Raw genomic sequence first — 22,412 nt, 5'->3', positions numbered from 1 at the left:
GCCCCACTGCCGATGTGCCCATGAGCAAACAACCTAATGCCGAGTTAATCTACTGGAGCAGCGTAATGTCCAGTGGAAATGTGACAAGATATGTAACAAATGACTCATCTGCTCAGTTATAGAAGAAGCACTGAAATACAAAATGTAGCACAATATAAAAATACTCAAAATATATACTTAATACTAGCGTGTTTTATTGGTTTGTTATTTTAATGTGTGTATATATACACACTATATTCGTTCAGTCTTGATTTAAACATCTCTAAACCATCTTTGGTGAGCATTCTGCGCAGTACTCGTTTGCGCAGGCACACGGACGGATAGCAGAGCAATGCACCCTGGGACTTCCTTTCTCTCCGAGGCCATATTGGAGTTAACTCACTGTAAGATGTGCTCCGAGTTTTGTGAATTAAACAAGCTAGGATTTGTTCAATTTGACATTTTGTTAGCGTCCAGACATTAACGACAATCTTCTCCTACCCTCCTCTTAACCGCAGGTTGGCCGGTCAGGACTAAACCGCAAAAATGGTGGCCGCAAAGAAAACGGTGAGTGGCGTTGGCCCGGCCTGGATCGCACGCGCTGCGTTCAGGGCCAGGCTGCTGCGTTCACGTGGAGACGTGTTTCTGTCAGGCCTGCTAGCTAGCACTGTAGCCTCCACTGTAGACGTATTATTGACACTCGACGTGTATCATTTTGCATTCAATGATTGCAGCTGTAACTATTCGATAGCGTGTGTCGACTGTCCCTCTTATTTGTTGCCGGTTATCCGTCCGGTTGCTGGCTAACGTTTGTAGTTTCTGTGTAACATCGGCAGTATAGCTAATGCTAGCTTGCCAAACCTCCCGAAACACCCCGCTAACTTGTAACTCCTGACAAACGTTAATTATCCACGTTAACAGTTGCTGTAAAGACACTTTTTGTATGTGTTTTTTTAAATAGCGTATATATTTCCCCCTATTGTTATTTGGGATTTTGTATGAGAACAACGACGGACAAGTAGTGCTGGTTAACGATAACTATGTAGCTTGTGCGCTGTCACTAACTTTAGCTATGCACATCTGTGTCTGTTCAGAAAAAGTCCATGGAGTCCATCAACTCCCGTCTCCAGCTGGTGATGAAGAGTGGAAAATACGTCCTGGGCTACAAACAGTCCCAGAAGATGATCCGTCAAGGAAAAGCCAAGCTGGTTATCCTGGCTAACAACTGCCCGGCCCTCAGGTATAATGAGGATAATGAATATATTCACACTTGTTCTGTGGCAGAATAGCTATTTTTTCTGTTTGTTGGGGGAAACAAGTAGTTACATCGTGGGTTTGGGGATTGTTGTCTATGCTTGTGTGCAACAACAACTTTAAGAATAATTAGCTATACAAAATTATAGGATTGGAATGTTAAGTATAGCAACTTTTTTCACAATGATGCAACACTGCACAAGATGGTGTGCTTTAGAAGAAAATGGTGCAATGTTTTGAATCACAATGGGATTGAAAGTCTGCTGATTCAGTTATTACATGTCTGGTAACACTGATTTTTGGCGTTCAGATCTCCACGGTATGATGACATGTCAACACATTTTGGGCCATTTTTAAAATTAGGTCCCATGGCAAATTTTCTGTAGTTTTATCTGGAGCTTTGAATCTCATGTTTCATTTGTTTGTGCCCTGTTCAGGAAATCTGAGATTGAGTACTATGCCATGCTGGCCAAGACTGGTGTCCATCACTACAGTGGAAACAACATCGAGCTTGGTACAGCCTGCGGAAAATACTTTAGGGTGTGCACACTGGCGATCATTGACCCTGGTGAGTACCCATTTCCACATTATGGTGCAGTTTATTTCTGATTTTTGTCTTTGCTGCCACAAGCATTGAGCTTGTTCTTTGACTATTTAGAGCCAATTTGAAATGTAATGGAGTGTGCATACTAGAATGTTTAATGGACTAAAGAGATGTTTCTGACACAAGCTTATGCCAGGTGCTGTCTGGTAGCATAATTGATGCATGGATATTGGCCTCTGGGGACCAGTGAGTCTGTTTGACAGGACTGTACAGCAACTAAAAGGCCACTTGAACACCAAAGTTTTCCATCACAACGCAGAATTGCAATGATTCATGATGGAATATGCATTTCAATCCTATATGATCTTTTCCCCTAGAAGCATATTAGGCTATTACTAGCACAATTGCATTCAACACATTCAGGAGTTCAAAGAAAATGTGTTTTTTCCTCTTTTTTGTTTTTTGTTTAAAAAGCTGCTTGGAGCCAGATCCGTAATTCAACCCAAGATTATATCCATGCATCATTACTGCTGGAAAGCAACGAAGCTTGATCTCAAAACATCCTTTTTTACAAATTCTCTCACAGTAGACTCAATGCAGCTCAACAAATGAGACTGTAAAAAGATCTATTGCCTTAACTGTGATAGTCACTTGATGCCACTGGATTTCCTCTGTTAATTGTTGCACCTTTCATCAAAGTGGTCAAACTTGGTTCAGAAATGGTGGTTTGCTGGATGAAAGCCATTTGGGGTGCATAGTTGAACTGCCAGTGCAGTGTAGAAGTATTATTGAGTGGGTAATTGGATGTCTTTGCACTAAATATGTGGCATATTTGATTTTGATTGGCTGGCTTTTTCTTTTCCTTTTTCAGGCGATTCTGACATCATCAGGAGCATGCCAGACCAGCAGCAGCCACCTCAGTAGAGCTGTTCCCCCACCCCATTGTTATAAATAAAGTCAGTGATAACAGTACATGCTGCTGTCCTTTCATTTCTTATCAATATAGGCTGCTTATCCATACACTCTCGATCCTGTGAGTGTCCAGCAGAGAGCACCAGTGTCCTGATATTTCAGGTTACTCATCAACATTTTATGTCTGGGAGGGATTTCCTCTCATCTTTTGCAAAGTGAGACAGAACGGAACATCACAGAAATAGTTCTTGAAACCAGATTTCAAAGAGTTGTTCTTGATACTTGAGCATAACAACAATATTATCTGTTGCTGAGTGATGATCCAACCAACTGACTGCTAACTGTGTTAAAGTAATGCAACCGCTGATATTTGGGAATATTTTTCTCTCACTTGCATAAACCTTGGATGGGAATCTGCTGTATTAGCTGCAGCCAGTTTACTGTAATCGAGTAAGGACGCTCTCCTTTCAGAGGTATTAAAGGCTTTAGAGTGATGTCCCTCTGGGGTCACATGTGCTGTTCATATCCTCGGACTTGTCAGTTCAGTTTACTTAGTCTATAGTATGAAAAATGTAAAATTATTTTGATACATAAAATGCAATGAAACGTAAAAGGTTATGAATATTTGCATTAGTGATGAGGAGGAACAGCTATGGCTTGAATATATCAAGAGCACAGCTGAACGTTAGGAATCATGACCAGGACAGAGATTATATTCTACTGGAACTTCAGATCAAGTTGAGATGTCATGTTTTGGCCTAAGTCTGATGCTCCGATGCATCCACCCAGAGAGACGGATATAAACCATCCATCATCCATCCAGTGGTTTGGCCCGGTTTTTCCACTCACTGCTTCCCTAAGCTGTTTTCTTGATTCCCAATTAAATCGAATGAAATCATCCCAGATGATCTGTATCACGTGCAGCAGAATCCCCGGACAGAATGAGGACACAATTTTAAAGAGGTTGCAGAAGAAGATTTGAATTAACAAGTGTAAACAATCTGTACCATAAGTAGACCATAAAGCCTCTGGGGGAGTCATAGAGCATCCTCCAACACTTCATATTTTGGGGCTACTCTTGGGTGATTTTTTTGTCGCTGTTCTTTTGCACATTTTCACTGATCTCAAATTCTATTATTTCCGGTAGAACATTATTATGGAGAACAAAGTTATTTGAATAACCATGGGTATATAGTGTACACTTAATAGTATGTGACCTCGCTGAACAGTGCTTTATATACTCACACAACATTATTGATCATAAACTTCTTTCCCTTGCTCTGGGCGATGTCATAACAGACAGACATGACATACATAAAACAGTTTTGTACACTTCTGAAAGACATTTAGTAGGTTGATAACTGGGTACGAAGTATGAATAACATATCTACAGTATCTGTAATCTGAATTCAAATTCAAATAGTAGTAGGAACATTTTAGAGGAGAATTTGAATGCTTTCCAGATGATACAAAGTCTACTGACAAATTCGCAAAACCACCCTGGCTCTCGTGTCCTCTCACAAATATCTCCCCCCTTTTTGAAAGCTGATGTCATTGTACTTGTTCTATGTGCAACGAGCAAGAAAAAGAGACAGAATGTGACCCATTTGTGTGACCCCCCCTCCCCTGTCCCAGTGGCAGAAAGTAGGTGAGCGTGTCTGTCTGGTAGCCCGCTGTCAGACCCAAGGTAATGCCAGCGTCCATTTTGAGGCAGGCGGGTAAATCCTTGTTGATCTGCCAGCTTGTTCGTCTCCACCGACGGCAGCAGGACGCACGCACATCGGCATGACCGTCATATTCTCAAAACTTCAGTCTTTCTGGTGGTAAATTATCTTGTTGCTGGTTGTGTGGACAGATAAAGTGCACAATTTATATGGACTATTTAGAATTTCTTGAGAATGTGATAAATTAAAGTCTAAATTAAAGAAAGGAAACTCCACACACTGTAATTCCATGAAGACCAGCATGTCATCTTCAGTCTACTCAACTCTGAATCACACCTAAGATAACACACTCACAGCCAACATGGGGTTTTCTCAAGTCCAAGACCTTTTAAGGTGTCACAACTGGGAAAACACAGGTGTAACTAATTGTAACTATTGTGGGTTGCTGGAGCCATCGTTAATGTAATTACGCACACCTGTGTTAAGATACCTGCTGCAAAAAAGAACCCTTAATCTGGGATTCGATTAGTTTCAATATTTACAAAATGCAGTCAGTTACGACATAAACCCTTTTTCTGACCAGATGATGATGAAAATCTCAAGTATAAAAATGAACCGTCGACTCAATGAATCCAGAAGCATACGCCGACTGATTTTGCTTTTTTTATTATTCAGAATTGAAAACGTGAGCTCATGCAGATCCAACAAGAGGACGCGTATGAATGGAAAGCAATGGAGAACAGTCTTGAAGTGATTCTAATAGAATGAGGCATCAGCCATCCACTGGTCCAGAAGTTCTCCTTCCGTCACATTAACATCTGCAGCTTTTTTTTCCCGGTCACATCACACAATGACAACATCGATTTGTTGTGTCGTATGTTTTAGAAGCTCCTATCGTCCACGAGAGGCTGGCTGATCATATTCACAATCGCTCAGCTACAGCATGCCGTTGTCAAGATGAATGACAGCAAACAGTTCCCAGTGAGCTCAACACTGACTTTAAAGTGCAATTTAATTTTCAGCTTTGTTGGATTTGCAAAAGCAGTCATAATTCACAGGGGGGGGAATGACAAAGGGGCCAAAAAATTACTACATTATGAACTACAGTATTAGTATCAAATACAATACTACTCATGGTACATGTATTTCCAGGTCTAAAGAGTTGTTGACTGCACTGTTGCATAGTCTTAAATCAAAATACTACTAGGAGTTATTGGAAAAATCGGATCAGTTTATCTAATATTGTTTGTTTCATTATTAATTCTCATAATTGCCTGAATAGTTTTAGGTAAAAGACAAGCATCTAGCCTTATATACTGTATACTGATTTTGTGCTACTATGCTAAACTAAATAAATTCTTTAGATTCCCATCCATTGTTAATAATAATAATAATAATTAAAAAAAAAATAGATCACCAGCACAGGGAATATCTCAACACGATATCACTGCATGTGCAAAGGAAATGTTACTACATATAAAAGGAACTGGGAGGTACATCATAACGCCACGCATAGCGCTCACACACACACACACACACATGCGCCGCCTCTATAGGAAAATGCCCTCAGTCCAGCTAAGTTAGCTCAACTAAAAAGATCAGATTACACACCATGATCCAAAGACACACATGACGCAGATGAAGCTGCAGCTTGATGGGAAAACGAGACAGAACTGGAACATCTTCACACACTAATGTATACACATTTTGAGATTTCACTGTGTGTATTTCCTTTTTTTTTGGATGAAAATCTGTAGTGTGAGAAAGCATGTAGTTTTGTGTGCTTCACATTACATTAATGCCAGTCTTTCTTTTGAGATCTCGGAACAGACGGGAGACGAACAGGAAGGCAAACTGGAATATTGTGATTGAAATCAATGGGTGAACAAGGTTTTTCACTGGCAGTCAATGGTTTGCAGGTTTACAGACGGTAAACCGGACATGTTACATGAGTGTTGCATGGATACAAGAGGAAGACGTAGTTGATATTGGTCGAGAAACCTGTTTCAAAACGATTTCCTGCAGGACGAGCTACAACAGTACACAAATGACACAACAGGAAAGCCTTTCACTATTCACTTCTTCTCCTCCATAGTTTTTACTGGTATACAAAAAAGTCATACAAAAATACCTTAACATTACATTCAATGAAGGAATTTGTCAATTTCTGAAAAAAGTGCTCTTGCATAACTGATCACGTATATGGCGCTTTTCCTTCTCACTCTCTCTGTCACTATCTCTCTTCAGGTAGTTTGTTTCTAGACAAAGACCACGTGGGAGATTCACAGTATTGGGGATTAACAGTTGGTGGCCAGACCGGTGCACGTTTCACTCAAAGAAAAGTGCAAATTAAGTTGGGACAGAGTGTTCAGGGCGTGCAAGAGTTAAGATGCTGCCGGGGGGGACAGCAGCTGCCAAGAGGGAGGGTTGGTAGCGGTTGGAGTTGCTGCCATGCTGTCCTTGGAGGAGGACAGAGGAGAGGATAGGAGAAGGGGGGGGAAATACGTCACAACAACCAGGAAGGTGGGAAGAGTTGATGGCAATACTGGCTCTAGGTCAGCCTAATCTAATCTGAGGTTGGCAGGAATCCAGGCTGAAACCAGCCTGTAAGACTTTCTTTTGTCTTGTTTTCAACATGTTCCAGCCAGTGTCGGGGTCCTAATGTCGAAGGGAGATGGGGTAGGTGTTTAGGACATGGAGTCCAGCAGCGGGGACGTCTCTCATGCCTCCATATACTGGGGAGGGGCCTCCTTCGGTGGTAGGGCGATGGCCTCCTCGTATGGTGGCAGCAGAACCTGAAATGGAAAACCAGAAGGTGTCTCAGTCCCATCAGATATTATCTTTATATTATGATAAATGAGCAAATGGGGCAATTTGAGAAAACCTTTTAGTGAAGAAACTCAAATAAAACAGTCAGTTAATAAAGTACATCGTAAAAAGGAAATTATTTCATACAGAGCCTTAGTTGTAGGTATCTTTCATACTCTTTATTCCACCCCTACAGAAGGCATTTCTAGCTGCAAGGATAATGTTGACGCACATCCCTGTGCTTTAGAGGCCAGATTGCCTTCCCTCCATCAGAGGTTTTTCCTCTGTAAATGGTGTTATAAAACCAGCCCTGCTGCTAATTCAGTGAGCGAGAGAGAATATGCTCTGAGGGGATGGAATTGTGAAGCAGCCAGGGAGGCCCGCCGAACACATCACTGGGAGGATTTGAAATGAAGCGGACAAGCAGACAATTATGTAACATGTCCAGAAGAAGAGAGGAGGATGGACAGAGATATATGGGGAGGGGGGGGCAACCCTTGTGCATTTTAATAGCGTTTATATAAAAGCTCGGCAGATAAGCAGCTGGGTACTTGATGTCCGAGGCAGTAAAAAGCCATTTAGACACACTGCTGGGTTTCTAATAGTAAAAATAGATGGAGGGCTCTCGTAATGCAGTGATATAACCATATTCATGCTAATATGAGAGCTTCACTTTCACCTCGTTGCACTTGTTGTTTCTTTTTTAAATTCAAATGTTATCTTCGATTCCTAATTCATTAGAATAAACACTTTATTTATTTGTAAATCTGTTTCGTAAGGTGAAAAACATCATCTGTGTGAACCCGTCCCACGACAACAAGGACAAAGGGACAGACAGTCTATGTATTGAGACGACAGCGGGTGTGAAACAGATTAATGTCTTATGTGGCAGTGTGGAGGATTACAGACAGACAGACAAATGGAAACCGTGACTATGCTAAAGCCTCTCAGAAACTCCATGAGTCAACACTGAAGAGGACAAGTGGGATGGAGGACACCCGGCTCTGCACAGCCAGCCAAGCACACCTCAGGATGACCTACAGCACCTACTGTGCTGCTACCCACAGCACCAACGTCACTTCACAGTTCTGTTCTACTGATCTTTTTCAAAATGCATGTTGTTGGTTAAAATAATATGCATAGCATCATCACCTGTACATGTATGTAGGGACTGTGTCTTGACAGCTATTCTATTCTTCCAAGGTGATTTAATAACAAGACCTCACTAAACTTAACCTCTTGGAGATAGAAAAGTGATATTTCATGTGAAAACATTTGATGGCCACAATGTACACAGGATAAAATACTGTGTGGAAATATTTAGAGATTTTTTTTAATAGATTGATAATAATCAACGAACAAAAAAACAATTCCCATCTTACTTCTTCACATGGATTCATTTAACTTCTCAATTCTGAGGTTGAGGTTAATGAGGTTTTTTGAGTATTTGGCATTTAAAAAAATATATCTCTTTATTGTCAGGCTCTACATTGGTGCTCTAAGCACACTCAAAGCTATATAATCATAATGGTGCAAGTAATGCATATAATCCTTACCGTGTACATTTAGAGGTATCAACTCATTGAGCTGCAATAACATACAAAAGTAAATATAGTCTATATTTTAGTACATGTCGATACTGAGCAGCTGAGCTTAGATTCTGTACACTATACTAATGTTACTGTGTCAGGCAGGGTGAGTTTTTCCCCAATGTTTGAAATTTGAAGGCATTTATATACACAACCATACATGTTCTTTTTACATCTTGATTGAGTTTTAAGGAGCAAATTCTTCTGGGGGCAATGTTGCCCTTTATTTTAATGGACCAAAAGCATGTAAGCTACAATAAATACAAAAAATAGAAAAATAAATTCTGCGCAATGCAATTATATAATGATCTGAGCGAGGGGGATTTTCAGAATGTCCTTGAGGTGAGGAGAGTAAGGACTCACCGTGGTGTCATTGGTTGTGACATAAACCAGGACCTCTGTGGTTCCCCTGCCGCTCACATATCTGTAGCAGTTCCACACGCAGCCAATCAGGTAGGCCTATAGGACGTGGAAAAAAAAAAAGAACACACAGTAACCTTTAACAACATTGTCTCCACTTTTCATTATTGCTGATGCTGCTTGCTATGATCTCATCCATTCATCAAGGTTAGGGATGCTGCTGGCAGAAGTATGTCACATGATATACTAGCTACCTTAGCAATGAGGCAGGTCAGGATACATGGCAATTTCATACAGCTCACCAGCACAAATATAAGGACACTTTCTTTCTTGGTCGTCTGCCAACTTTTTAGCCAAGGCAACTCACCAGGCATCTCTTGCCCTCAATGACGCTATGGTAGCACTAAGGTTTAGGTTTGCCTGACTTGGAAGAAGAACAGGAGGTTCATTGTGTGTGAGTGTGAGTAGCCTGCTGTGACGATACCTCTGCCAACAGTAAGCGCAACCACCAGGAAACCAGGCTGCCTACTAGCCAATCACTACCATCTGTTGAGTTAACCTCCTCGCTGTGACACCAACCCTCTAACATTTCCAATCCCAACTATAATGTGCTAGGCTGGCAGCATGTATTGCTATTAAGTCTGACCATATTGCCCATATACTTTCAATTTCTTTGTTCATCAAACCATCTGTCTACATCTCACTATCTGCTACATCCCTCTCCTCTCTCCAGCTCTCCTTCTTCCTGTCTCTTTCACTTATACCAAGTGCTGTCAAGTGCAGGATGTTGGCTTCAGCACAAACTTTAGCAGGTGTTGCTTCTGTGCTGAAAGCTGAGTTTTCAGATCTGGCCCCTATCCACGCAACTGACTCAACTATCATCACTACAGGCAGGGCCCTATTCATTTTACTTTGCAAATGTCAAGATTCGATTTATGTTTTAAGAACAAATCTCTATCTGTTCTCTGCCTCTCTCTGTAAGTCCAGCAGTAAGCAGTAAGTCCGGCTCTGGCTTTGGATATCGCCCGAGAACATTTCCAATCTGAGCTCGGAGGAGGAACAACTTGATTTGATTGTACAGATGACTGAAACTTCCTGTCCCATCTCGTCCCAGAGCCCCAGAGCGTAGCTACGCCTGGAGAGTCATCCATGCATTAAGGGGGAATTTGCTTGACGGGAGTGGGTTTCCTGTTGTCTCTGACCTGCTGCTCTCTGACTGTGTGATAATCTCATGAAGAACATTGATAATGGGGACGTTCACACTACATGCCATATGGTACATATTGCAAAAGATGTGTGAAACTTAATTGTATTAATCACGTTGCAATATGATGAGCAAATCTATAAAAGGGCAGTTCAGGGAACAATTGTTCAACGAGTGTGTGCAATGCGTAGACATTATAGCTTTTTCAATACATCTGTTTAGACATCATTCAGATACATGTTGTGGATTAAATGACCAAAGCCAAAATAAGGCAGACTGGAAGAATCTGCAGTGATAAAGAGACTCTGTGGGCTTACCTTGAAGGAGAGGATGCAGCCAATGAAGAGGAGGACTGCAAAAACTAGGCACATGTTGTTGGTGGACATGATGTCCTCTTTGTAAGGGAATGTCCCCGGCTGGAAGGAAGGGATATAAATTAAAATGAATAAATATCAGGACAAGACAGAAACAAATCAGCACATGAACAAAATGTGAGTCTTAAACAACCAATGAGTCTTAAATGGACTCGTTATCTAGAGACCTCGTAAGAAGACCTCTTAAAAGGAGATGTTTTCGGGTTGAAGGGAAAAAGCTCTCACCAGCTGCTGGAGGTAGTCCTGCACTGTGTTGGGATAAACAACCACACTAATGGCTACCAGTGTGTTAAGGGCAAAGTCGAAGATTTGGTAGCAGAAGAATGGAATGATCCAAGCGGCATGTTGCTGTGTGGGAGACAACGAGAATAGATTAACACATTCAGTAACGACTAAGACAGGTTGTTTTTCCAAGTACCATATAATTGTTTGTTTATTTACCTTGTAAGCACCATATGTTGCCATGCCACATATAAGAATCATGAGTAAGGATATTGCAGTGGCTATGCAGATGTCTGCAGAAGCAAAACACAAACAAACAGGACAATGTGAGAACAGATCGGAACTCTTGAGTCTACTAATCCCAAAGTCTTTTCATAGGGACATGGATTTTACAAAACAAAGCACCTTGAGTAACCTTGCTATTCTTAGCACGCAATCTGCCCTGGACAAAACATGATCAGCACATGGGTAATTATTATGCAAGATGTGCTAAATTTCACTAAATTAACACTAGTCTCACATTCACATTACAGACTTGTAAAGGGATCCACTGACATGAAGATAAAACAGAATATCTGTATATGTGCTGCTTGGTGAGAGGGATCCAAATTCACTATGTTGCATCAGTTATTGAACTTGGTATTCGGAAACGGTACTGGCTCTGTAATAGTGGAATCAATAGGTAGTTTTTGTTAGCACTGTTAGCATAAAAACAACAATTTCCATGGCTTTACATAATACAAACTGAATAGAATTTCTGTAGAACACCGTGACTGTTGGTGAGCACTCAGCAACGTTGCTTATTGCGGGACTGATACTGTGTTAAGACCCAGGAAATTATGATACCCTTCCATCTTAATCCCTCCCTTGCCACACACACTACACACAGGGACAGATGTTAACACATACTATATATAAACAATGCATGCAGAAATAAATGCACTGCCACCCCTCACCCACATTGTCCACACAGTGTTCAAATGTCATGATTTCTCTGCATATCTCTGAACAAAACCCTGACACCAGCTTGTCTCAACCCTTTCCCACCGTTTCACAATCTTTGCTGCTGCATAAGCAACAACGCCGTCAGTCAAGATGGCCTTTTAATCCAATAGAGAATTAGAGCAGTCGTTTTTAATCAGAGTAGCGAGTGACAGGGTCTGTGGCGTTCCGGAGGCGACTGTGATGATGATAGCTGCTGGAGGGGAAATACTGAAAATACACAAGCACACTGATTTGTTCTGTATGGAGCCGAGCCTACTCAGCTATGTCTGTGCTGAGAGCAGCATTCTGGGAAAAGATGTTTGTGGGCAGTAAGGAGGGGTGACTTTAGAAACACATGGGGCTATATGCACATGCTGTTGATTTGTATTTTTGATGGACATGGAAGATATTCCCAAATTATAAGGCCATGAGACTTGATAGTATCTGGGTATTTAGTAACTGTACTTTATTCAAAGTCTTGAAAGTCTTATTATTAGACTGCTGGTAACGTCAACATTAAAATAAATATGTATGAAATCACCGAGAGGGGAACATCTATTCAGTTGAGAGATGAATGCACACGAGACCACAACAGTGTCCTAGTTTTGTCATTCAAATGTTTTAGCTCACACAAAGGTCACACACACCTCTAATCTTGAAAATCATGTACAATGCAATAAAAACGGATTTATATTTTGCCGTTATTGACGCGGCATTTTTTCTCTTTTAAAATAAAAGTGAATGATGAATGATTTAATTCCATGTTAAGAAATACTGAGAAAATGTGATTTATTGTAGATGGAATACAGACACTAAGCCTACTTCTCTATGAAGATCATGCACTTAAATCATACACAGTTTAACTTTCCATGTTAATAATAATGAGCATGCCTCATTGAGGACATCTAATCCAACATATACCACGTCAGATATGTAACAATGAGGGGATTGTTTGAACTCACTTGCATCGTCCATGACATCGATGTCAGTTCCCAGCTCGGAGCTGGTAAGGTGGTAGCGGTATTGAACTGGGTCATTGAGAGCCGACAACAAGATGAGTAGGACCACTGCATTGATGAGCTGTGGAGGAAGTAAATATCAATGTTAATTTGACATTTAATAATAATAATCATCCCTTTTTACAATCTTGCGTAACCTTCCAAATGATGATTATTCAGAAAACAAAAGAAGTTTTTGAATTTGGTGATTCTTTATGATATGATACAGTTCACTGCTGGGTGTGGTTAGAAAACAACACTTCCTATAATCTTCATTATTAAGTGCACAGTGACGTTAAAGCATCTGTCCATCCAGTCTGATTAGAAGAAAAACACCGTATGAGTCCTTTATGTCACTGGGTGTTATGGAGGGAACGACTTGGCTGCTTTCTCTGGCCCCGGCTTGGTTTGACGAGAAGGGGACTAACGCTTACGAAAGGTCGGGGATTTAACAGGCTTACGGAACTATGTTTAAAACTTTAAGTTATCCCGTGGTTAAAAACCGAAGCAAAAAGCTATATTTAGCCGGTGCAAATGTTGGTCGAATTAAAGGGGATGGACTACGGCGGATATTTCAGCACAAAAAGTGTTCAAAAGAATGAATAATGTCACAAACTGTGCTAACATATTATGTCGGGGGTTTATATTTGACTAAATATCGACACAGCAGAGACATAAATAGAAACGGTGACGGTTATTTAACGAGCCCAGTGTTTAAAAATGCAACCTTTAGTGCATTAACGTTCCTCTATAAACCGACGACATCCTCAAAATGGCAAATGTGTACCGAAACACAGCAGTAACTAGCTAACTTAGCTGTTGCTGTAAAACTCGCTCGACATTTAAACATCTAAATACTCTATTTGTGAACATTTGCCCGCTCACATCGAATGAAAACTCCCACTTACCATATACCATATTCCCAGAATAATGGTGCCCGTCCGTACATGGCAGCACAGGCAGCAGCTCGTCGAGTACCACCGGTCCCACGGCGAAATCATGTTTTGAATCCTTTATTTCAAGTTATTTCATGAATGCCGCCGAAAAGGAATTGTTCAAAGCTACAGTGTGCAAAAAAAAAGAAGAAAGATGGAATCGTTGGCGTCCCTTGGTGCTAGGACCGCCACATCCAGCGTCTGTTGGAAATGATGTTCGTCTGTTTCCGCAAGTGGACTGCTGGCGAACAGAGAACCGTTAATCTGGCTCATCCCGGAGTCACGTGACCAGGGGAGGTTTTTTTTTTTCCAGGATCCGAGGGATGGATTTTAATCTCACTCAATATTTCATATTCAAGCCCATTTATGCCACTGACAGAAAAAAAAAAAGAGAAACGTTCACAAAATAATGACTTCGTTTATCAAAAATAATGACTCAGTGTAGTAGCTACGTCATCATGAATTATTATTTGGAGGTGTATCATTATTTTGAGATACTAAGTCATTATTTTGAGGAAGTTTCTTATTATTTTGAGATACTGAGTCATTATTTTGAGGAAGTTTCTCATTATTTTGAGATACTAAGTCATTATTTTGAGGAAGTTTCTTATTATTTTGAGATACTGAGTCATTATTTTGAGGAAGTTTCTCATTATTTTGAGATACTGAGTCATTATTTTGAGAAATTAAAATCACTTCTTAACATAGCTTGATTGTAGAAACCCCGTGATTCACATTAGACCTGATGAGATGATGTCACCACAGCAGCATTATTCTTATCTTTTTGAAAAACCGTCTCAATTTAGAAAGTTAAAGATAGATGTGTTTTGTTTCAGTGTTAGAACAAGAAACAGGTCTTTTGGTTTCATGTCATTTTGTCTCTCCGTCTGTGCAAATATCCTGGATCAAACCTAACAGATGGGCCAGTGACCACGGCTCTAAGCTCTGAGGGGGTGGACCGCATCATCGTCACATTAGGGGATTTTCCTCTCCTGCCATGACTTAATACTGACCAGGCTGCCACCTCTATAAATGCTGGAATGTGATCCGAGGAGGACAACCGAAGGTCCATTTCTCCAGCCTTCAAGATTTTCCATACGACGTTCAAAGAGAGTGTTTGAAATATTAACCAGAAGCATTTATGTACGTGTAGTGAGAGCTCTGACATAATGTCCGGAAATACAAAGCCTGATAATCCTTTTTGTCACAGACCTGCAGAGTGATACAATCCTAAAAAAATCAACACAAAGACTTTGAATGGATCTTTTTTTTAAAAACAGCATTAGCGAGTCATTTTCATAGCAGGGCTTCCATTAGAGAGTGACCTCTACTATTAACATATTGGCCTTTCAGACGCACAAACATGAAGTAGGTACAACAATCCTCTGGCAGGGAAGAATAATGAATACAACCCAAAAAATGTGATATCCCTCTGAGTTGAAGGTGAACAGCGAGCCAGGTTGGGAGAGATTAAAAATGGGTAAATCCTAAATGAACGGAGAGACTACAGATGGAGGGTATGATGAGACGAAGGAGGTCAGGCTCTGTAAGCGTACCATGCAACTGCCTCACCACATTGACTGGGGCAGCGGTTTGGCATCAGAAGGGTCACTCCAACCAGGGAGTATCATGAGCCTGGCTGCATAATAGATGGGCACCGTGACACAGTGAATCCTCATCGTATTAATCACAGATTGGTGATTAGTTTGAGAGAAAGCATGAGAACAAAATGCCAGTTGAGAGGAAGAAAGCGCAGTTTATATCTGAATTGCTTGTGTGGAATTCTGCTGCAAAAACATGAATACAAATTGAAATGAGTTAGCCTCGGAGACAAAACGTATTCTATGACAATGTGATATCAAGCAATTCTCATTTATTTTTCATTTTTACCAAACAAACAGAAATATCATTTTTTAGCTCCTCAATAAACACAATCATTCACATAACCATGTCCTATAGACAAGTATATAAATACAGCAATTTAATCTATTTTTAATCATCAGTAGAAATCAAACTGAAACGGATGCCTGAAGCCACAGTGACGTATCATTTTGTTCCACCAGCTCTACTAACTACGTATCTCCACCAGCTTATCAACACCTTGTCGCACAAAGGCTCTTTGACGACCAACAACAGACTCCTGTTCATGTCTGCTAAATTGGGTGGCCAGAGAAAAGCTGCAATTTGTCTCATTAAAAAAAGCTATTACAGTATATACACTGAGTGGTACTCCAGGACCAAGTACTAACAGTTAAAGCAAGAGATCGTTTAATTTCATGTACACAAGTACTATTACCAAAGTCATGCAAGATTAAATTAATTTCTGACATCAAAACTTGCAATAGGTTGGAAACTATAAAAAATGTTGCCAATGCACGGTCTATACAACATCAGGTTAAGGCAATGGAATTAAATTCCTTTTATAAATGTGTAACTGTGTGTGTGGGAGTCTTGTTTAAAACCAACTTTGACATGGAATTAAAAGCAGCTCCATATCAAATTATTAATTCTCAGTTTATGTAAAAAAAATCCCTCATCATAAACCCTGGATGTCAGGTTAAACCTAAAAAATTATAAATTTCACATTCTGCAAAAAGGTAGTAAAAAAACAAATCATCAACATCAGAAGGAATTAAATACAGCCTCTTGCACAGTGCAAACAGAACTGGAAAAAGCCCTTACAATCTGTACATATGGCATGGCTTTTTCTAGCACAAAAACTGGAAGAAAAATCATTTCCAAAAAAAAAAATCTGATAGAATGCAGAAGGGACCATTAACTCTCTAGAAAGACAACACACAGTCTAGTCAGATAAAGACAGACGTTCTCCAATGATAAAAGTAGGGGGACAATACTTAATGGTGCTACTGCTTTATGAGATACCGGTATTCACACTACTCCTTGCACATTACAGTGCCCCTTGGTGGTTCAAATCAGTTACTGTGCTCTCTACAGTTATGAAGTCGGTGTGAATCAGTTAAAATACACATGTAATTTGTAAGTTGAAAAGAGTTACAGGCCGTGCACTGCAGTGTTACCCTTCATAGTAAGACCACTATGCAAGGTTTTTGTTGTGGAAAAGTGTCGCCAAACTAATGAGGATTCAGCAGTCTGATAATCGCCAAATAAAACCTTTGTCCTGGCAGTTACATGTATGTTTATTGTCAGGATTTGTCATGGCAACCAACCTATATGCGACTACCAGGGTGTATCAAGAAAGCCAGGGAAAACACAAAAACTAAATGTTGTACTCATAAGGCCATCACTTTGGAAAATACAAAGCCTCATATAGCTTCAGAACGTAAGCATTGTGTATAAAAGGAGGAGAGCGGTTTTTGTTTTTATCGTCAGTACAAAGAGTAGGGATGACTGCAGAAACCCGTAGCTCTCTCAATGTACATGCATGTATGCAAGTGTTGTATGAAGATAGAATTGATCTGAGACCAGCCTTCAAGTTGCTCTCTCACATTTCAGGAAATGATAAAGGGGCGGGAGCATGGCAAACAAAACAAAGTGCAATATTCTGGGGAGCAAAATGTAAGCTTCTCTCTTAATTTAAATTTTCATCTCAACATTTCTTCTTCTTCTTCTTTTTTTTTTTAAATAATCAAACCCGTTTTGTATTTTTGGGTTAACAATTATAAACACACACATCGAAGGAGGGGGAAAAACACTTTAGATGGCATAAAACATAATGACATGAACATGTACCTCCACTGCAACCTCTACCTCTCCTGGAACTCCACTCTGGTTGCAGTGTGTAGCAAATAGTGCAAATTAGTTAAGATTTTAGTCCATAGGACCGCATTTCATCACTGTATTTAGCGAAGCAAGTGACATCCACTGCTTTTTCTTTTTTTTTTTTGATAAACTGTTAATGTATCTCAGAAAGAAACTCTGTACCTGGTAATTATTGCATGTGACACGTTTGTTTTACAATCATTGCATATGCTTTGTATGGACCTGTGTGGTTTCATGTTTCCCTTCGGACCTTTTTCTTCTGGGAGGCCTTTGGAGGCTCCACGGTCTGCTCAGACTTCTCTGCAAGTAGATTAAAAAAGAAATGTAGAATTTAGAACCATCTTATTGTTACTATTACGTTTGAACATGTATTTCCTGTAGTAGGACATCCTGGTAAACTAAATAGAGCAGTATGGGTACTGTGAAACACAGATAAACTCAGTCTGAGCTGTTGGAACCTACTCTGAGAGGAGGATATGCTGGGGTTCTGCTTTTTGGTGGCCAGCACAGGAGTCTCTTGGGGTATGGGTACTGTTTTGACCAGGGGCACTGTGCTCACCGTCTACAATTAAAAAAAATTAAAAAAAATCGCAATGACATTACAAAACAAGAAAAATGCTTGAAAAGTTTGATGTGAATATGTAAAAGATAAATAGAATATATAAAAGAAAAATAATATTTTACTTGCCTGAGCGTCATTTGCAGCCTCCTCTTCTGTTTTCTTCTTCTTTTTCCTCTTCTTCTTAGATTTGGCTGCTTCTCCAGATGGATCGTCGGTGTCCTTCTCTTCCTCTGCCACCTGCCATAGTAAAAGCAGACATTCATTTGAACACTAAGAACACAAGTTGTGGTGAAAGTGATGCCCGCGGTAGAAAGAAGAGCACTTTAGTGACATGGACAGGACAAGAATATATGAATCACCAAAGAAGATCTATGGCATTCTGTTGCACATTGTGTTGCTGGTGCAAAAAAATAAAACGAGGAAATTAAATCCAGAATAGAATAAGCCTACTGTTGTGAAGACTTGAGGCCTGGAATAGAGATGATTTAGAAATGTAATTATACCCGTGGGTGATTTGGCAGATTGTCAGTTATACCTTGTTGGGGACAGGCTGTTCCTTCACTGAAGGCGCTGCTGTCACCAAAACAGGGGGCTCTTCATAGTGTCCCCAGTGCTCGTCTGGGGCATTCCAGTCAGAGCTGGTGTCCACTGCTGCCATCCCATCTAAAATTATCCACATCAACGACATGACACTTAGATAAAACATCACAAATCATATGTAAATACCTGTCAAGGAATGTATACTCATGATCAGCTACTACATAAAAGCCAGTGTTGCTTGCAATGGTTTGCTTAAATACTCACTGAATCCAGACCATTCATCATCTACATCTGGGCGCCTCACCCACTGCAGCTCCATTGAATTTGATATTGGGTCTAAGAAGACAGAATCAAGTGATTGAGAGAAAATTGAGAAAAAAAAACTCCATGAGCTTTTATAGTAAAAGTGGGAAAGCTACACCAAACCATCTTCAGATTACACATCCTGGAAGTAGAGTCTGTGATAAAGTCGCTGTTAATAATAATACTGACCTGTGGTGTTTAGTCCCAGCATGGAGAAGGTCACAGGGTTGAGGTCAGTCTTTTTCCGGCCATCAATGCCACTCCATGCTGCACAGACACACATTATGAGTATATGGTTGGAATGCTGTTCCGGCAAACGAACAGTGGAGCTCAGATTTTTTAAAGAATCTTTTTTTTTTTTAGTCAATGGAGAGAACCGGTGTGTGCTGTCATTCATTCAGTTACAATATAAAAACACTTTGCCAGAAAATAACCCCTCAGGGTATGTCACCTATAAATGTAATATTTTTATTTTATTTGGATGTCTTTGTTGAGATAGCAGTTGAGGTCAATTGAGCCTTTCAATGATTTACTTTTACAAATGTAAGCGTAAGCTTTGACAATGCCACTCCAACTCATTTTGGTTTTCTCTCACAATACCACTGTTCATGCATTGTAGATTTGACATAAATGTGGGAGTAGTGCCTGCTTTGCTTGTTACACTTAATTATCAATATAAAAATATACATTTGTGGTGCAAAAAAGGTCTATCCAGGTCGAGGTAGTACCTTGTGTCTCCTGGCCCCGGGACTGAGACTTAGGTGGGGCCCTGTAATGTGTAGCAGTGGAGATGGCACTCCATTTGGCTCCCTCCATAGTCTGACGTGGGATCTTCAAAGACATATCAGTCCAACCGCCACCATTGACTGAGGGCTCCTCTCTCCGGCTGGAAGACACTGAGGAGACAGATATTGGGGGGGGGGGGAAGACAAGTAGTCAGACTCACAGTTTTCCAGTGACAACATTCAGTGTAGCAGATTCTGTAAGTTAAAATCATCTTCATGTGTGTCCATAATTTCATCTTAATATAAGACAAAGCTTTACTTGAGAAAATAAAGAAAAATAAATAAAGATAAAAGGGAGCAATTTAGTTGTTTTCCCATCTCAGTCACACAAATCAATAGCTTGGCTTTGTCTTTACCAGGTCCAGTAGCTGCCTCCCTCTTTCCAGCAGTTCTTGCGTGCAGGGACTCTGAAACAATTGTGAGAAAATAATGTGCTTTAGTAAAAGTCTTATTTAAGCATGATTGAAATGATCACATCGCGCTGCTACATGCACTATATGTTTAGCCCTGTCAACAACGTATGTTAAATACATGTTCAGCACACTGATGAGTACCATGATTCCCCCTGTTCTTCTTGGCATTGGTAGTTGCTGTGGCCACAGGTGCTTCCACATTGCTCTTGGGCGCCTCCCCCCCACCTGGGCTACCAGAGTCCTCAGGGCCCTTGTCCTTCCTGCGCTGCTGCTTCTTCTCACGGTTGCTGACTTTGGTCTCCCATGCACCTGGGGGGACAAAAATAACCAACAGAAGTGATTAGGGCACTTGACATGTGCATGGCATGTGCAGGATACAGAATCGATGAAATTTGGCTGATTATTTCACCATGAGGCCTGGCTACGAAAGGAATATGAACAGAGATATTAGTCTTATAGTATAATGTAGTGGGTGAGGTTAACAGAAATGGCCGAGGTCAAGTTATCTTTTCCTTTACAACAGTCTTACCATCATCAGGTTCCTTCGCATCACGTGTAGACACATGCTGGACTGGTTTCACATTTGTCTTGGTTTTCTTCTTGTTCTTTTTTACCTGCACTGTGGCCTGTACCTCATGCACCTATGGATAAAGAGACGTCAAAATGATATGGAACTAAGATGTGGGATGACAAGTAAAAGGTATACTAATAGAGCACTGTTGTCCCTTGAAGGCCTGCCTCACTGGCAAATCAGTCAAGAATTCTCATAGTTAGTTTCATTCAAAACTTGTGGCTGGGTATAGGCATCAACAGTTTCTGGTCCAAAGCTGCTCAAATGTAATAACGCTACCTTCTCGGTTTTGATCTGCGGGGCTAGCCTGGAAACGGCCTCTGTCACTTTCACCTCCTCTTGAGCCACAGCCACTGGTTGTCCATTGGACTGGGAGTTCTGGGAGAGAGAGAGAGACAAGACATCAGAAAAACCCTCCAGTTGCAGTAACAAAGAAAACCTTTGTTCACCCATCATTTATTTGTAGAATGATCTGACTTTTCACTTCTAAGACGAATCTTTAAAATCTGAATTTGGAGTATGCTTCACTATTGTACCATCTTAGACTTCTTAAACTACACAGGACACATTTGATGGTGGTTAACTTGTAATCTACTTCACTGGTTTGACTACAGGGAATTCAATAGCTTACAGTCCTGAACTTCCATTTCTGCGATATTGGCGTCATTGATCAGATAACGGCTTTATAGACAGTAAACCTTGTTTGCAGGTGTTTGAAAACAAGGGAAGGGAGGATACAACGTATTAATCCGATATGCCTGAGGTATTATCTTTTTAGTGTTGGCTTACTACGATGACGTCTTGACATTTTAACTCGCTCGCGGGGACCATCATGGCTTGCGGTTCGTCAGTTGGCTACACTCACACACAGCTAGCTAGTTAGCATCCAATTCTAAACAGGTTGGATGTTTAGCTAAATGGTTTATTTACTTCTTCTTTTATAAGTAGGTCACGTGATCGTCCATAAATAGCGTGAAATTGTATAAACAGAGTGGGTTGTAACACTAATGATCTTTAAGATAGCAAAGTTTGCTACCTGATGTTAAATTCAACTTGGAAAAAATCAGGTTGTAAATTAGCTTAACGCTGGCTAACGCTAAGTGCACTTTGTTTCGCGTTAATTGTTTTTTTTTTTTTTTTTTTTTTTAAACACGCCAATGAAAGACACACTTGTTTTGGTTGACTGGGGTTCAGCAGCAGCATAAATTACCTTTTCAATCGTTTTCTTTTTGTTTCTCTTCTTCGGTTCTTCTGGTTTCGCAGTTTTAGCGAAGTTGGCCTTGCTAGGCTCACCGTTACCTTGGGTGCCCGGGGATCCCCGCTTTTTCCCGACAAACAGACCGCCACAGACGGCGGCCCAAGATGCACAGAGGAGCAGCAGCAGACCCACCGCGGCCGTAGACAGGATGACCCACGTCGGGTACACATCGGGCTTCAGACCCAAGTCCAGTCCGAACTGGGTCTGAACGTATCCTTGTCCCGAAGACAGGAGCTCCTTCAAACGGCTGGAGAGCAGCTCGGCTTTTTCCAGAGCAAAACCTCGCAAGTCCCCAGCCATCTTTCGAAATCGCGAAAAACACTAGCTGTTAGCTAGCATTGCCAGCAGCATCCGTATGCTAACGGAGGAGTGGCTAATGGGGTCCGTCTCAAATCACTTTAAAACCACAATC

General features: G+C 40.7%; 3 protein-coding genes across 4 annotated transcripts; 1 reads left to right on the top strand and 2 right to left on the bottom strand.

The window, feature by feature from the left end:
- Nucleotides 1–287: 287 nt before the first annotated feature.
- rpl30 (ribosomal protein L30) lies at nt 288–2,749 on the top strand. The gene is made up of 5 exons (XM_084031578.1): nt 288–383; nt 498–546; nt 1,074–1,219; nt 1,671–1,801; nt 2,649–2,749. The coding sequence occupies exons 2-5, from the start codon at nt 526–528 to the stop codon at nt 2,699–2,701; spliced, it is 351 nt and encodes a 116-aa protein (XP_083887704.1). The 5' UTR covers nt 288–383; nt 498–525; the 3' UTR covers nt 2,702–2,749.
- Nucleotides 2,750–5,006: 2,257 nt separating this feature from the next.
- On the bottom strand, nt 5,007–14,064 carry laptm4b (lysosomal protein transmembrane 4 beta). Of its 2 annotated transcripts, XM_084031953.1 has the most exons (8): nt 13,801–14,064; nt 12,857–12,974; nt 11,130–11,203; nt 10,914–11,036; nt 10,632–10,730; nt 9,114–9,209; nt 8,718–8,748; nt 5,007–7,148 (listed from the first exon to the last, which is right to left on the bottom strand). In XM_084031953.1, exons 1-8 carry the CDS (start codon nt 13,891–13,893, stop codon nt 7,012–7,014), a joined length of 771 nt encoding a protein of 256 aa, XP_083888079.1. In that variant the 5' UTR covers nt 13,894–14,064; the 3' UTR covers nt 5,007–7,011. The 2 variants fall into 2 exon arrangements, with proteins under 2 accessions (XP_083888079.1, XP_083888080.1); XM_084031954.1 differs by lacking the exon at nt 8,718–8,748 and having other exon boundaries at nt 13,801–14,061.
- A 1,619-nt stretch (nt 14,065–15,683) lies between these two features.
- mtdha (metadherin a) lies at nt 15,684–22,341 on the bottom strand. The gene is made up of 12 exons (XM_084031439.1): nt 21,953–22,341; nt 21,022–21,120; nt 20,701–20,812; nt 20,313–20,480; nt 20,115–20,165; nt 19,702–19,869; nt 19,163–19,240; nt 18,935–19,006; nt 18,666–18,793; nt 18,257–18,367; nt 18,031–18,130; nt 15,684–17,868 (listed from the first exon to the last, which is right to left on the bottom strand). The coding sequence occupies exons 1-12, from the start codon at nt 22,298–22,300 to the stop codon at nt 17,801–17,803; spliced, it is 1,503 nt and encodes a 500-aa protein (XP_083887565.1). The 5' UTR covers nt 22,301–22,341; the 3' UTR covers nt 15,684–17,800.
- Nucleotides 22,342–22,412: the final 71 nt, after the last annotated feature.

This window comes from Eutrigla gurnardus (assembly GCF_963514095.1).
Source record: "Eutrigla gurnardus genome assembly, chromosome: 17".
NCBI lineage: Eukaryota > Metazoa > Chordata > Actinopteri > Perciformes > Triglidae > Eutrigla > Eutrigla gurnardus.
Note: the sequence above shows the minus strand (reverse complement) of the source record. Positions and strands in the feature narration are given on the sequence as shown.